The following is a 16,852-nucleotide window of genomic DNA, read 5'->3' on the forward strand; positions in this document are numbered from 1 at the left end:
AGATAATGTAACTGCAGCTTATTACTGCTCACAATCTACACACAATCACAATTTTCAACATAGTTGCCAAGAGTCAGGTAATCAAATTCTTACCAAAATAGATAACACTGAACAGTTTTTTTTTTTAAATTCCAGCTGCACAGTGACTTATTTTCATAGTCACCATGATATGCATACCAAGAAAAACCATCTCACAAATATTCAAGTCATCTTTGGTTACAGATATTAACAGAAAGAATCCCACAGACCTCTTCATGTCTCTCAGTCTTACAGAGACGTCGCACAAGTCCCCACAGTCATTACATCCATTCATGACCACTTGTGGCCTTCCATCAGCGACACATAATCTTTAACACAGAATGCTTCACACCGAAGGAAGCAAAGACTTACAAGGGCAGAAACTCAGAAATTAACCCACGAACGTAATTCCACATAGGGTCCCCGACAGGGAATTCACGAGCTCAGAGCAAGACACACCCATCTGTTCAACTGCCAGACACGCTCCAGGCGTTTGCACCCAGGTAATCCCGTGGTCTCCCTCGGGGATGCCCTGCTCACTAGGGTCTAAGTCCCCAGGCGCCCCCATTTCCATCTGCACCCGCTCTGGACTCCAGAATGCGTTCCTTAGCCTTCGCTGAGAACCTCTGACTTCGCCCTCAACCACATGAAAGAAACGGAGCCATCAGGCTCGCCCAAACCCGGAACAACTCTCCAGCGGACCGTTAGTCCCGGACGGATTTGGAGAAAGCGCTCTTGGACGAGCCATCCGAATTGCATGCTGGGAACATTCCTGCCGCCCGCACTCCGACTTCCGAGGAACCCCGGCTGCGGACTACATTGCCCAGAAGGCTGCGGGGCACAGGTCTTTGATGGGCGGGGTGAGTCTGCCTACAGAGAACAAGTTCTGTGATCGGGTTCCCAGCCTCGGAGGGCTTGCCTGTTCTGATTTCCCATAAGCCTCCATGTCCACACTAACCTTGGTCTCCGGGTCCCTTTCAAGTGTCCTCAAGGTTCTCTGATTCGACGCGCCAAGTTGGTCGCGTCCGAGGAAGTAGTCAGCGCCGGGTGACCGGGAGGGCTCAGCGAGCTGCAGCCGAGGCGGATCAGTGCGGTCGGAAGAGTGACCGGGCGATGGGGTGTGTGATCTTATTCGAAGGTCTGGTTTACTTTGGCCACATGCTGTCTTTGAGCCTGTCACAGTTAAAAGACCTCAAGAAAGTCTGAGTCCTTGAGCAAAGATTTCAAATAAGAAGAAAGAGAATTTTAGATCTGCAGGTGAACTCACGACAGACTCCTGGAAAGATATGATAGGGAAGCCCTGGAGATAGGATCCTAAAAGAGGTGCCGCTAGGAGCCCTTTGGGAACCAGCTACATGCTTCAGAGCCGTTTGCAAGAAGACCTCTTCAGACGTCTGAAGGCAGATGTGACCCTAGAAGATGTTTTGTTTTTATTTTTTCAAGTTTGCTCTTGGAGAAATGCTGGTGTCTCATGATTCCTGCTTTTTGACCAGTGTTTCCAGGTTCCTAAAAAGCACCTGGAGGAGGAAGAATTTTTTGCATATTTAGAAATCAAGGTGAGTTTGTAGTTTCTTTTTTTCATATTATTACTTTTGCTTGGTCAGAACATTTACTTTCCTTAGCTGGAAATATCTTGACTAGTATTGTCAGGCTGGGTATCCCTTCTGATGAATGACCCACAATGTCAATACACACAGTCCCTTGATATCCCTCTTGGATTATTAGCTATCTGTTCAAATCCTTTAGTGAATTCTAATGTTATAGAAACATACCTCTTGGAGATTCATGTTAGAGCTTTATTTTATAATATGATTAGTTGATGAAATTAGTATTTAAGTAGTATTGTGTATAAACAAAAAAAAATCTTTTCCACAGTTACAATTTTTAAGGCAAGGTGAGGAAGGAGTGTTTTAAAGGAAGGCAAGATTTCAGCCAGTAAATGACAATATTGTCTGCTTTTAGGGGTAGAAATGGGATTGAGCTTTGAGTTTAGGGATTTGTGGTTTGCACCAACAAGGGTAGGGACTTTCAGATAATCTGTAGGTAAAAATCAGTAATGATGTCAAGTATGAGTTGTTTCGGGTTCAGCTTTGTGTGATTTGTGAGAGGCAGTACGGTGTTGTGGGTAAGAGTAAGGGTTTGAATCCAGAATATCTGTCTCTAATCCTGGCTCTGCCTGTTATTAGCCACGTGGGCTCAGGACAGTTGAGTCAGCTCCTATCTATTCGCCTATTTGGAGCATTTCTTGGAACACAATCGACTGTGACTCTTGACACATCTACAAAATTTAGACAAAATAATATCTACCTCATGGAGTTCTAATGATGTCGAACGAGTTAATAAGTGTAACACTCCTTAGAACAGAGCCTGCCCCATGATACTGAATGTTAAGAGTTATGATTCTAGATCATTCTCCATCAACTTTTTGTAGATCAGAAACAACAGAAATATGAAGTTGATTGTGATAATTTAAAAAGTTACCAGATACTCAAATGCTGTAAGACAGGAAATCTTAAAGAGTTTCTTATTCCATTGGTAAGCTTCCTGGTGACCATAAACCTTTCAAAATTAAGAGCAATTTTCTTGTAAAAATTTGTAAATGTTTTTGTAAGTGGGAAAACATGTCTATAATTTTTTGAGACTGTCCAATGTACAGAAAGATCTAGCTGCATTGGTCTGGAACAAAGACTTTGGGAGCTAGGAAGAACCATACATAAAATTCACGTCCTTTAATATGGAAATAGTTAAGTAAATTGCAGCATATCTTGTGATGAAATATTATGCATCTAATAAAAATTGTTTATAAATAATAAGAAGGAAAAATATAAATAGTATAATATTAAGTAATCATTATAGTCATGAATAAAAATACTCAAGAACATAAGTTATATTTGAATCCCATCCACTAAGGGTTTTAAAAGATTTTTCAAGGACTAATATCCAAGTTATTTTAATTGGTAATTCAGTGAAAGGGAGTTATAGCAACACTTATTGAGCATCTATTGTGTACCAAATACTGTTCTATTTATGTGCATGTGTTTTCTTCCTCAGACTTTGAAGGTGGCTTACCTACTTTATGTTGATTAACAGAATTTTGACAGTGAAAGTGTCATTGTATTAATGAGATAGCTACAGGATGCTCAAGAGCTGGTAGGTATAATTTGTTTCACTGATTTTCAGTGTTAGTGCTGTTTTAGTTCCTTTAAGGACTGACTGTACCCCATCTATCATTCAGCTGATTACATTTGGAAATGTCTTTATATTTCTTATTATGGAATTAATGCAAAAAAATTAACAATCCGGGAGATATAAAGAGAAAGAAGTTAAAATTACATCTCTAGAGTTAATCATTCTTAATATTTTAGTGTATTTTTATGCAAATCTTTTTTTCCTATAAGCTTATGTCTGGTTTTGTTTCAGCAGAATAAATTACAGTAATTGGTGATATAAATGAGTTGAAGGCTCTTTATACTTAGTTTAAAAAAGAAATCTAGGGCTGGGGAGATAGCTCAGCTGGTAGAGTGCTTGCCTCGCAAGCACAAGGCCCTCAGTTCCATTCCCAGTACCGCAAAAAAAAAAAAAGAAAGAAAGAAATCTAATCCAGATGTGGGTATTATCTTAACTACATATACAGAGAGGAAAAAGGAAGCATCAGTGATTCCTTTACTATTTGAAAACCTTCAGGTACTTACAACATTTAGGATTATAGAAATGCCATTTAAAAATTACCAGGCTCCTGAGTGTCTCCATGTGGTTTTGTATTTCCATTCGGTCATTTCATTGTAACCTTCTGTTATGAAGTCAGTTTCCCTCAGAACCAGCATTGCATTGAGAGCTCCTTAATGGGAATACTAGTTGGAATATATGACTATCTTTAATCTACTGCATTGTTTATTAAAAAGTAATAATTCTGTGAAGAAGAAAAACTTAATTACTAGGGCAACACAGATGTTTGGAAATTATTTTAAGAGTTACTTCCACATAAAATAGTAATAATCTCCAATATTGTTATTTTACAAAAATGTTTTACTAATAAAATTGTCAAAGACAGATATTAATACTTGAAGATAAGGTAAGAAGGACACAGATGTAAATATTCAAGTAAACCCAAATTTGCTTGGTAGAACAAGATTGAACCTGTGGTTAAGTTCTTACGTGACAGCTAATCAGGTTGTATTTTATTTTATTTTGAAAATTTCTGTGCGGTGCTGGGGATTGAACCCAGGACCAGGAGCACATGCTAGCCAGGTGCTCTACTACTGAGCCACGTTCCCAGCTCCCAGGTTCTATTTTTGATCTTCTAGGAGGAAGGTATATTTCCTGAGAACCTGTTTTGCTTATGTTATTATTTAGGAGGAATAGTGGGCTTAAGGCAGACCTTTAAATTTTAATAAGCATTACAAAAAAGCCAGCCTAAGAAGCATACATTTTATTATGAGCAAAACAGAAATAGTGTTCTAAGGCTTCTTTTTTATTATAATGGGATAAGGTTTAGTAACATCCCTCATCTTTAATAATAATGGCTAAGGCTTATATTTAAGCAATTATTGTGTGCAATTCAGTATTTCGTATGGATATTATGACTTGATCTTCAATGCAGCTTACTGTGGTAGACACTGTTCTCATCCCTCATTTATTGACGAGGAAACAGAGGTTTTGGGAATTGGTAATCATCAAGCTCAGATTCATATTCTGAGTTTTTATCTTAATTCTGACATATATATGTGCCCAACATTATGCTACAAAGTAGCCTGCCTCAATAAGGAATTGGTCATGCATATCTTTCTTCATCAATTAATATTAGCCAGTATCATCATAACTAATGAGAGTGTAAGGGGTCATTTAGCATTTAGCCTACTGTTAGATAGCTTCTAATTCTTGGTTTTCTGAAAATATTTTTGGTTGAATATCTTTGTGTATACATCTTGAGTACTTCACTGGCTATTTTTTTTTATTTTTTATTTTTTGTAGTTATAAATGGACAGAATGTCTTTGTTTATTTTTATGTGGTGCTAAGGATTGAACCCAGTGCCTCACACATGCTAGGTGAGCTCTCTGCCACTGAGCTACAGCCCCAGTCCTTCACTAGCTATTTCTGAAAGATACATTTCTAGCAGTGGAATTGTGGGCAAAAATTTTTCCCAAATACAAGATCCTGTAATAGTAATACTTGGGAACATAACATGCTTAGAATAAGTATAAGGCAGCTAGCAACAAAAGCCAAGAAGCAATCCAGGTGACCTGCCTTAGGAACTCACCAGATGAGTTAGATCATGACCAATTTTATGGAGGCAAATGGAATTTTTTCTGTAAGCCTTACACCTTTTAGTTTTTATTCTACTGATGTTAGCTGCACATTGAATCTACTAGGATCAACTGATTTAGCATTTATCTAGAGGTTCTCATGCCTAATACAGGTTCAGATGTATAAACTGGTCTGTCAAGAAGACATGAAAGCCGGGCTGGGGTCCTGGCTCAGCGGTAGAGTGCTGGCCTAGCATGTGAGGCACTGGGTTCGATTCTCAGCACCACCTACAAATAAATAAATAAAGGGTCCACAACAAATAAAAATATTTTTAAAAAACATTAAAAAAGAAAAAAAGACATGAAAGGAAGTAGAATCAAGATCTCATCAGTGTATCTATAACATTGCTTGGGGATCAGAAAATCAGAGGTTGAATGTTTTATATCTCATGTGGAAGCTAGAGAGCAGGTCGGGCACCGGAATAAAAAAAGGGGAGGATCTCATGAAAACAGAAGGGCGATCAATAGAGTAGAGGAAGGGAGAGGGAGGGAGGGTGGAGGGGAGGGCATGGGGACACACTGGGGAACTAAATCTACCAAATTATGCTATGTCCACGTACAAATATATTACAGTGAATCCAGCTTATACATATAGTGATAATGTACTAATGAAAATAATAACAATAATCATAGAAGGAGATCAGTAGAGTTGAACAAGTGGATCAGAGAGAAGAAGGAGAGGAGGGGAAGGGAAGGTACTGGGGAAGGAGATTGTATCACTGTGGCATCAGGAATCCCAATATTACATGTAACTATAAAGTATCAATAAAATTATAACATGTACATATTAACCATGTGATGTTTCAATACATTTATACATTATGTAATGTTTAAACCCGATTAAACACATCTATTTTTACAAAATAGTAAAAATCATGTTAGTCCCCTAGTTAAAAACGACAACAAACCTTAATTGACCTCCCTTTGTCTCTAGGGTGGGCAAACCTTTTCAGCCACTTTTCTAGGTAGAACATGGGCATATGTATAAATCATGGACTTTATACAGTGTATGACCAGGATTACAATAACTGAGCAGAATATCTAAACAAAAAGAATCTCATGGTCACAATAAAAACATTATTAATATATAGATGTATAACTTTCCAAATTGTTTTCATTTACTGACAACTTACTGAGAACTTCTTTCTCTACTGATCTTGTATGCTTGTATTTTATAAATGTAATCACACTCTATATCCTATAACCTTTTTCTATTGTCAGTGTATCTTTTTTCTTAGTTGCATATGGCTTTTTTTATTTTTTATTTACCTAAAGTCAAAGTATTTAATTTTTCTCATTTATAGAGAAGTTACAAATATCTTTTTTAAAATAGCTTTTTATATGTTGATAGACCTTTATTTTATTCATTTATTTATATGTGGTGCTGAGGGTCGAACCCAGTGCCTCACACATGCTAGGCAAGTGCTCTACCACTGAGCCACAATCCCAGCCCCAAGAAGTTACAAATATTTTTTTGGATGTATTCACTTTTAGAAAATGTTAGTACGCATATAGTATGACTTACTGAATAATGACTACAGTGTGAAAATAGAAGAAACAAAACATTTTCAACCTATTGTCTAGAGTTAATAGCTGTTAACATTACAAATGTATGTGATTCTAGTACTCTTCTTAAGTTTGTGCATTTACATACACATATAAATTAATATATTTAATTGATACAAAAATGTACTGCACTAGTTATAAACATTTTAATGATTATACATAAGATTCAATACATGACTGTTATAATTTGTAAAATCGATACCCATCATTGTGGAGTTATTATCATTATTTTCATGTATTATAAGAATTGTCATAAACATCCTTGCACTTAAAGCTTTTTTACGTAACTTGAACTGTTTTTCCTTTAGGAACAAACTCCCAAGTACAGAATTAACTGAGTTCAAGGATATAAATACTTTTAAGAATATAGACATATTTTACAATGTGCTTTTCAGAAATAGAGGACTTCTTGGAATTCCACCAGCACTAAGAAAGTTCTCATTCCCCTAGAACCGCATCAGTATGGGGTCCTGCCTAATTTAACCCATGTTTTAAAATTGTCTCAATGGTTGTTTCACTTAGAATGAAAGAGCAGATTTGAATGCCACATATTTCTAGAGTTTGTTATGAGACCAGAATGAACAGTATGCAGCATGTTGTACCTGATTTTGGCTGGGTGGGTTTTCACGTTCTCCAATGTGCAGTCTGTGTTACCAAATCACTCCCCGATTACCGCTTTGACAGCGTATGTTGATTAGAAAACTTACCAGCTTCACATCATGAATGTTCTGGTATGCATCAAAAAGTCAACTTTCGACTTCTGAGCAATTCCTATTCTGTGCTGTCTAGCTCTTATGTCTTAACTAATGTTTTTTAGTCCTGAGCCCATGAAGGAGGTCCTAGCTTGGACCATGTGGCCCCTTCTCAGCCTGGAGGGGAGGGAACGGTAGAAGGAAGATCTGCTCTGGGCAGGACTGAGTAGTCCAATCCCAGGTCCAGATTAGCATCCTTAGAACTAGGTGCTGCCAGAAATCTTCCTGCTGAAGAGCCTTGGGGTTTGGGATCAGAGTTTAGGTTCCATAAATAGCAGGTGGGGTGTGGAGTAGAAGTAGTCACGAAGGAGATTAAAGCTTATAGCAGCTTAAGTCAGGATGGGCTCACTTAGGCACAGCTGGTCTAATTCTTCTTTTTACTTCCCCAGTTCTGGCTTTTCTGGATTCTGTGCTTCACCAACAGAGGAATCCTATAGATCATTAATTAGCTCTCACAATTCTAACACCATGAGTGATGTAAGTTGGCATTTTTCTCTTGAAATATTCTGATTTTTTTGGTCACATGGATTTTTACCCTAACCCTAAAGCTTTCTACCTAACAGAACTCCAACCCTGAACCCACTTCTCAAGTCCTCTTGTTCCAATAAAGATGGTGCTAAATAGCCCAGTGTCCTCCCTGAGCACCCCTCCCTTTTCCAATCAGTGTCTTATTCATTGAATCTAATATTCAACATTTACTTGGTGCTTAGTCATCATATTCCTCCTCCTCTTATTCTTCCTCCCTCCTCCTCCTTCCTTTTTTTCTTCCTCTTCTTTATTTTGTGGTACTGGGGATGGAACCCAGGGATCCTCCTCCACTGAGCTACATCCATAGCCCTTTTTATTTTGGAGAGAGGGTCTTACTAAGTTGCCCAGGCTGGCCTGGAACTTGAGATCCTCCTGCGTCAGCATCTCGAGTTTCTGGAATTCTAGGTGTGCATCACCTCATCCAGCTTGTGCGTGCTCAGTCTTCTGTCAAGAGCAATGCTGGGGCAGTAAAGAAATGGAGGGCTGGGGATATAGCTCATTTGGTAGAAGCACAAGGCCCTGGGTTCAATCCCCAGCACTACAAAAAAAAAAAAAAAAAAAAAAAAAAAGAAAAGAAAAGAAAGAAATGGAGACTTTTGAGGGCAATAACTGGTTCTGTCAAAGAATAACAAGATATATAATTAACAATTAGCACATTTTTCCTTGGATACAAGGAAAGCTAATAGTGGTTTTGATATCACCTATCAAAGGCACTAACAGGATTCATATAAAAGAGGAAAGAAAATAAAGACTCTACATATTTTGCAAACCATAGTTTTCCTTTTTCAGGGTAAGATGCTGACTAGGGAACAGCTAGCAAAGAAACCAGCCAGGATACTCTGACCTTAGCTTCATGGTCACCCAAAAGAACAGCTTCAGTTTTCATGCATACTCTGGAAGAGCTTTGGTGTTAACGGTGGCATGAGTGTGGCAGGCTGGCTTCCCTCTTGTCCTCATCTCTGTCTCCATTTGGCCAGGTCTGCACCATTCCCTACCCCAGTTTCTCATTCCCTTGTCATATCTGTGATGGGTTAGTGAGGAAGTCCTACTGGAGCACATGGAAAAACCTGGAACTTCTCCAGGGACTCGAGCTTCCCAGAGATAAGACAGAATGTGGGCTTGCTTAGTCACAACCTTAATTTTTGTGTGGTTGCACACTTTGTGAGGCTTTGGGGATTAGAGAGAGGAGCAGGTGGTTTTTTCCAGGGGTTTCCTTAGAGCTGAACATCAGTGTCAGAGTTCATTTTGTCATGAACCAGGACATGCTGGTCTTGGGTGACATCTCTGTCACTTGTAACATCCTCTTAGGGACCAGGAAAGTATTAGGTGACAGGTGGTTGAAGGTAACTAATGAAATGATCCTGATGTATAAGTACTAGATGATAGTAAATTCCCAGAATTAAGAAGATCTCCAGAAGTTTTGTTCAACCTAAGTGTGTAAAGATAATGGAGTGAGAGGCAGGTGTGGAGGTGTGCACCTCCAATCCCAGTAAGTCAGGAGGCTGAGGCAGGAGGATGGCAAGTTTTAGGCCAGGCTCAACAATTTAGCAAGACCCTGTCTCAAAGTAAAGTAAAAAGGGAAGGGAATAGTTCAGTGGTAGAGTATCTCTGGGTTCAATCCCTAGTACCATCAAAATAGGAAAAAAGAGAATAAAGTGATTAATCAAATATATACAGGGAATTAACTAAATTGCTGCTAAAATAACTTATTTATTCACATAATGAAAAACAATGTTTATGATGTAATCTAACAGGATGATTTACTTGAGACTTAATAATAACTCAATTTAGTGGAAATCACTTTTCTAATATAGAGACTTTAGAGTACATCTGTGAGTACACTTGACAAATTTTTGTGAATTTTTTTTTCATATTCCTTAAAAGGGAAAGATGGCTAGCACTTCTCATTTATAAGGAATTTATGGGTTGTATGTACATGTATACACACACACTTTTTATTTAATAGAGGAGAAATTATAATTATTTATATATTACCAGATAGATCTCGATAGCTGAGTTATCTCACTGCATCCAGTAAGTTTTTTTCTGCTATAAGAGGATAATTCTAGAATACTGATGTTCTGTTTTGGGGACCCTGGTTTTCTTCATTTTCCCTAGCTATATCATAGACTTCCAGCCTACTTGATTGATACATTTTCCCTTTCTTCACAGTTTATCCTTTATACCCTCATTTTTCCTCTTGGAAATATTTTCTTAATTTTCCAAGTAATACATGGGTTTTTGGTTTTAGGAATTGGTGACATTCAGAGATGTGGCCATTGACTTCTCTCAGGAGGAGTGGGAGTACCTGGACCCGGCTCAGAGGGACTTGTACATGGATGTGATGTTGGAGAACTATAGTAACTGGGTGTCGCTTGGTAAGGTCAACTGCCTGAAATAGTTTAGAATCTCCTCTGCAACATCACCTTTCTCCACAAGATATTATAGGGCTGTCTTCAGAGAACACAGATGAATTCCAGGCATGTTTCAATACTTTGTTGGGTTAGAGATGGGCTCATTCAGCACCTTGATTTCCTGGACAACCCTCAAGTAAGCTTCACACCTTCCTCTGGCTTTTCCGGCAGCCGCCTCTCTTCTTCAGTGACGAGGGGGCTGGGTTTGCATTGTAGGACATTTATGCCATAACCACTGTCACAGAAACCAGGTCACATGCTGTGTGTACTTTCAGGCTTCCTATAGATGTGGTCCCTCCTCCAAGTGTGGCTCTTTTGTTTGAGGAATCATAAGAAAGCCAGAACAAAGTTAGTGAGGGAGAGACCAAGAAATTCATAAGGGAGATCAGTAGGAGCCAGATGATAGGGAGTTGTGTTGGTTTTTTGTGAGAATTATAGATGGTTTTCTGAGTGCTTAGATGTCAGGGCTTGGTTGGTCGGTGGTAGTTTTATCTTTTTATTGTGAACTACTGCACAAATAGCATCAGCTTCTTCTGGGGCTGATTAGAATCCAGCAGGTCTGGTCCTATCCCTTTACACGAGGTCTGCCCAATTATCCTGTACACATTCAAGTGAGAAGCGCTGCTCTTTGTTATTTTCTGATCCACGTGCATGGAAAATAGCTAGAAAGTGAGACCTGACATACCCTGCCTTTTGAGAGCCTCTGCACTTTATTTAGGGGCAGATTCAATGAACAGAATTTGTTTAATAGTAAAAACATTACTTACCATAGATTTGAAATTGAAAGTTCAAACCTATGAACTTGTGTTTAACATTTTGTTAAATCCTAAAAATGTCTCATGAAATGTGTTGTTTCTCATCTTAGCAAAATAACAATAACTGTGTGCTAATATTAATAGCACTATGCTTTACTATATACCAGGCTCTGTTCTAAGCAGGACCAATACATTATTTAACCCTTATAACATCTTCAGGTACGAATTGTCCCCATTTTTTAGTTAAGAATACTGAGGCACATACATTTGAAATTAATTGCCAAGTCACAGAGCTGGCAGAAGGCAGTGGCAGGCACTGAACCTAGGAAGTCTGGTTCTAGAGTATATGTTCTCAACCACTGTCTGTCTGCTCTAAAGAGACAAAGCCTTGAATGAGTCTGAAACAAGGTCATTTTCTCTCCTCTGAAGTCCTTAGCAATATTGTTTTTTACTTTTATTGTAAACTTCACTGAGTGTTTTGAGCTAAGAAAATGTCTACACCAGGGGCTGGGGAGATAGCTCAGGTGGTAGAGTGCTTGCCTTGTAAGCACAAGGCCCTGGGTTCAATCCCCAGCACCCAGGAAAAAAAAAAAAAAAGAAAGAAAATGTCTACACCATTAGGCATTTCTTTTCTTGCAAGCAGACACTCCATTCCTAAGCCAGATATGACAACATTTTTAGACCAAGGGAAGAGCCCTGGGTGGTGTGAGGGAGAGGACAAGAAGCTGGAAACCAGGAGAGGGAGAGCAAGACAGAGGCAGGGGAACCATCACTGCAGAGAAGAGCCTCACAAGTCACAGAGGAGAAGAAGGAGGGCCTGGGATAGGGTTTGGAAAGTTCCCTTCTAAGGACCAAGACCTTGGAGTGAAGGCCTGAGACTTAGGAGGAAATAGAAATCTCAGTCTGAGCTACCAAAGGAATGTCACTTCTTTTTTCTCTGTCCACTGTGGAACCCAGGGCCTTGCACATGCTAGGCAAGGGTTATTCCACTTAACTGCATCCCCAGCCCAGGAATATCATCTTAATCCCCCATTTACCATTCTTCTTGGGTTTTTTCCTCTCATATTTCCTGCCTATTTCATGAGGAGGGTATTCTTTTTTATATCTGGTGCAACCATTTTATCTATATGTTGAACTTAATTGTGCATGTATGTGAGAATGAAGATACATATTTGTTCATAAATTCTGCAAATATTGTATTGAGTACCCACTCCTAGCCAGGCACTGCATGGGACACTATAAATACAATCATAAACAGGATTGATAACTTGCCCATTTTCATGCCATGGTAATAAACAGATTTTAAATATTAAAAACAAAATAATTGTTGAATTCTATTTTTAAGAGTTTAAGTACTTGTTGGTCTCTATAAATGTAGCTCCTTAGATTTTAAAAATCTCATTTACTAATTTTCTCCTTGGTATTCTAGAGCTATTTGGAATTGAGGAAGCATGTTAAAATTTCAAATCCGCCAAAAATGGCCATTGTAGTTCTAAATTATCCTGAATGAAAGGCTGCCACTTTGTCGGATATGCCTGGGAATTGAGACAATAGTGCATATACACATAAGAGGCTGAATACCCTAAAGAGGAAGTTGTTGTTTTGTGCCCGCAGAGCTTCCATTTAAATCAAAACATGTACAGAAGGTATTGTTTCTATGCTTGGAGGAGATACCAGCAATGTAAAGAGTGATGAAGAACATTTTGCCAACTATATGATCAGGGCAATCTAGAAGTGTGGTAAATCTCTAGATTGTGATCTTGCTGTGGAATAGGGCGTGACTCAAACTTAGATTACCAGTGGAATCCATTACAAAAATGCAGACACCAAAACCCACAATGACTCATGCCAAGTATAAGGTATCTATACAGGATTGATAACTTTCTAAAGTGACACAAGGATCTCATGTGAATCAACTACATTGGGCTCTATGACCCAGTATGCACATAAGCCAATTAGAAAGTAGAGATCATTCCTTATCGCCCAATAAGTCACATACAAATAACCAGGTTTGGAAATTCAGATAACAAAATCTGAGTGAATCAAGTCTTTAAAGAGATTTTTGGTGAGAGTTAAGGAAAACAAAACAATCTACATGTTATAGATAACTTAGACCAGGTGAGACAAAACATAATCAGCTGAAGTTCATAATAGTAAGAATGTGATCACCATTAAGACACATACCTAGCAAGGGACATTGGATAACCACACCTAGGAACACAAGGGCTTGACTGATAGAAGCTCATATTTTGGTTTAAGAGACTATCAGCGTGGCTCATTCAAGTGATGTCTGAATTCTCCAGAAAACTATCAGAACATAAAAGCTGAAAAATAAAAGCAATTTGTTTAAAAGGGGAGATCCTTGATGCTCAGAAGTGAGTTTAGTAAGTCTCCTAATCCATTTTACTTGTAGTAGGTATTATCTTCAATCCCCCCCACTATAGAAATTTTGGTTTTTCTGGTAAAGAAAATAAAATGTGTGTGTATGTGTGTGTGTGTTTCTTTCAGATTTGGACTCAACATATGAGACCAAAAATATATTTTCAAAAAAGGACATTTTTGAAGTAATTTTTTCCCACTGGGACACAAAGGAAAAAAGTAAAACCCTGGGCCTTGAGGCATCCATTTTCAGAAATAACTGGAAGTGCAAAAACAAATTTGAAGAACTACAGGAACATCAAGAGGGATACTTAAGTCAAATGATTTTCAGCTATTCAAAAATGGCCACATACAGAAAAAGTAAATCTCTTATTCAACAGGAAAGAATTCATGATAGAGAGAAACCCTCTGTTTGTAAGGAATGTGGAAAGAGTTGTAGTCATGGCTCAAAACTTGTTCAACATGAGAGAACTCATATAACCGAAAAACACTTTGAATGTAAAAAATGTGGGAAGAACTTTTTTAGTGTCTATCAGCTGAGTGCACATCAGAGATTTCATACTGGTGAGAAACCCTATGAATGTAAACAGTGTGGCAAGACCTTCAGTTGGGGATCCAGCCTCATTAAACATGAGAGAATCCATACTGGGGAGAAGCCTTATGAATGTAACGAATGTGGGAAAGCCTTCAGTCGGGGCTATCACCTTACTCAACATCAGAAAATTCATATTGGTGTGAAGTCTTATGAATGTAAGGAGTGTGGGAAGGCCTTTTTTTGGGGTTCAAGCCTTGCTAAACATGAAATAATTCACACAGGTGAGAAACCTTATAAATGTAAAGAGTGTGGGAAGGCCTTCAGTCGTGGCTATCAACTAACTCAGCATCACAAAATCCATACTGGTAAGAAACCTTATGAATGTAAGGTTTGTGGAAAGGCTTTTTGTTGGGGCTATCAGCTCACTCGACATCAAATGTTTCACACTGGTGAGAAACCCTACCAATGTAAGGAATGTGGGAAGACCTTTAATTGTGGATCAAGTCTTGTTCAACACGAGAGAATCCACACTGGTGAGAAGCCTTATGAATGCAAAGAATGTGGGAAAGCCTTCAGTCGTGGTTACCATCTTACTCAACATCAGAAGATTCACAGTGGTGAGAAACCTTTTGAATGTAAGGAATGTGGAAAGGCCTTTAGTTGGGGTTCAAGTCTCGTTAAACATGAGAGAGTTCACACTGGTGAGAAGTCCTATGAATGTAAAGAATGTGGGAAAGCCTTTGGTAGCGGGTATCAGCTTACTCGACATCAGGTATTTCATACTGGTAAGAAACCCTACCACTGTAAGGAATGTGGAAAGACCTTTAATTGTGCGTCAAGTCTTGTTCAACATGAGAGAATCCATACTGGTGAGAAGCCTTATGAATGCAAAGAATGTGGGAAAGCCTTCAGTCGTGGTTACCATCTTTCTCAACATCAGAAGATCCACAGTGGTGAGAAACCTTTTAAATGTAAGGAATGTGGAAAGGCCTTTAGTTGGGGTTCAAGTCTCGTTAAACATGAGAGAGTCCACACTGGTGAGAAGTCCTATGAATGTAAAGAACATGGGAAAGCCTTCACTAGTGGCTATCAACTTCAAGTTCATGAGAGATTTCATTCTGGTGAGAAACTTTATCAGTATGAGGAATTTGGGGAGACCTTTACTCATAGCCCAAACTTGGATCAACTTGAGAGAACTCATAGTAACAATAAGCCCTGTAGATATAAAAATTTGGGAAGGCCTTTATATGGACAACTTGCTCAGACAAGAAAATTGATACTGGAGAAACCTTGTGATTAAAAAGATGTGAGAGAACATTTTTGTGTATGGACAGCTTGACATGACAGCTTATTCCTAAGAAACCATATGAATGTGTGCCAAGCATGGTGGCACATGCCTATAATCCCAACTATGCAGGAGGCTGAGGTAGGAGGAGTATAAGTTGAAGACTAGCTTGGGTAACTTGATGAGAACCTATCTCAAACTAAAAAATAAAAAGGACAGGGGTTGTAGCTCAGGGGTTGTAGAGCACCCCCGGGTTCATTCAATTTTGGTATAGCAGAAAGAAACCCAGTGAATGTAAGGAATATGCAAAAGCTTTTCCTCCAGTGTGTAGACAATTTACCTGTTATCAGCCAATCCATACTAGTGAGAAATATTTTGAATATAAAGAATATGAAAAGACCTCTAGGCTTCTGTGTGATCTTACTGAACATCAATTTATACTGGTGTGAAACCATTTTAATGCAAAACATGAAGATATTTATTCATGGCACAAAGTCTGATCAACACCAGAGAGTTAAACATGTTAGAAGCTGGGCATGGTGGCACATGCCTATAATCCCAGTGGCTTGGGAGGCTGAGGCAGGAGGATCATGAGTTCAAAGCCATAATTGGCAAAAGCAAGGTACTAAGCAACACAGACCCTGTTTCTAAATAAAATACAAAATAAGGCTGGGGATATGAGTCAGTGGTCGAGTGCCCCTGAGTTCAATCCCCAGTACCAAAAATAAAAAAAGTTAGAATTGCTTTAAAATGGTAAGCAATCTGGGAAGAATCTAAACTTAATTCAGTTCTTGCTGTGCACCAGAGAATTCATATTGCTATGAAATTCTATGACTGTAAAGAATACAGGAAGGCATATATTATAGAGTACATCAGAAACTTCATCCAAATGAGAAACTCCTTGAGTTAAACTGCAGGAAGACCTTTAGACAGGTACTGCTCAAAGTATTTTCCAGAGACTACTGCCAGTCCACAGAATTGTCTTCTGTCCATCCTGAGATAAATGCAGAAAATGAGAGCAAATATTTGGATGTTTTTTATAGCAATTTGGTATTACCATAAGTTTCATCATTTTATGAACGTACTAGCCCATAAACTATTGGAAATTAAAAGCAAAAAGTTTGTCCTTCCCAAGTAATAATTTTAGAAATAATATTCATTCTTTTTTAAAAACACAAGTTAGTATGATTGGATTCAAATAAGAAATCCTTCATTTGTCAGGAACTTTGGATTATGCAGAGGGGAATGAGGGGAGGGGTGGGGCGGTAGGGATGGGAAGGACAGTAGAACAAGACAGACATTATTACCCTGTGTAC

The 16,852-nt window shown here is 38.6% G+C and overlaps 1 protein-coding gene across 1 annotated transcript; it reads left to right on the top strand.

Annotated features, from left to right (window-relative positions):
- Positions 1-867: 867 nt before the first annotated feature.
- Positions 868-16,767, top strand: Znf283 (zinc finger protein 283). The gene is given in 6 exon segments (XM_047528082.1): positions 868-1,574; positions 3,070-3,168; positions 8,030-8,117; positions 10,420-10,546; positions 13,846-15,480; positions 15,483-16,767. Coding segments are annotated over 5 exon segments (1,929 nt in total). The 5' UTR covers positions 868-1,574; positions 3,070-3,154; the 3' UTR covers positions 15,548-16,767.
- The last annotated feature ends 85 nt before the right edge of the window (positions 16,768-16,852 follow it).

This window comes from Sciurus carolinensis, chromosome 16 (assembly GCF_902686445.1).
Source record: "Sciurus carolinensis chromosome 16, mSciCar1.2, whole genome shotgun sequence".
In the NCBI taxonomy this organism is placed as follows: domain Eukaryota; kingdom Metazoa; phylum Chordata; class Mammalia; order Rodentia; family Sciuridae; genus Sciurus; species Sciurus carolinensis.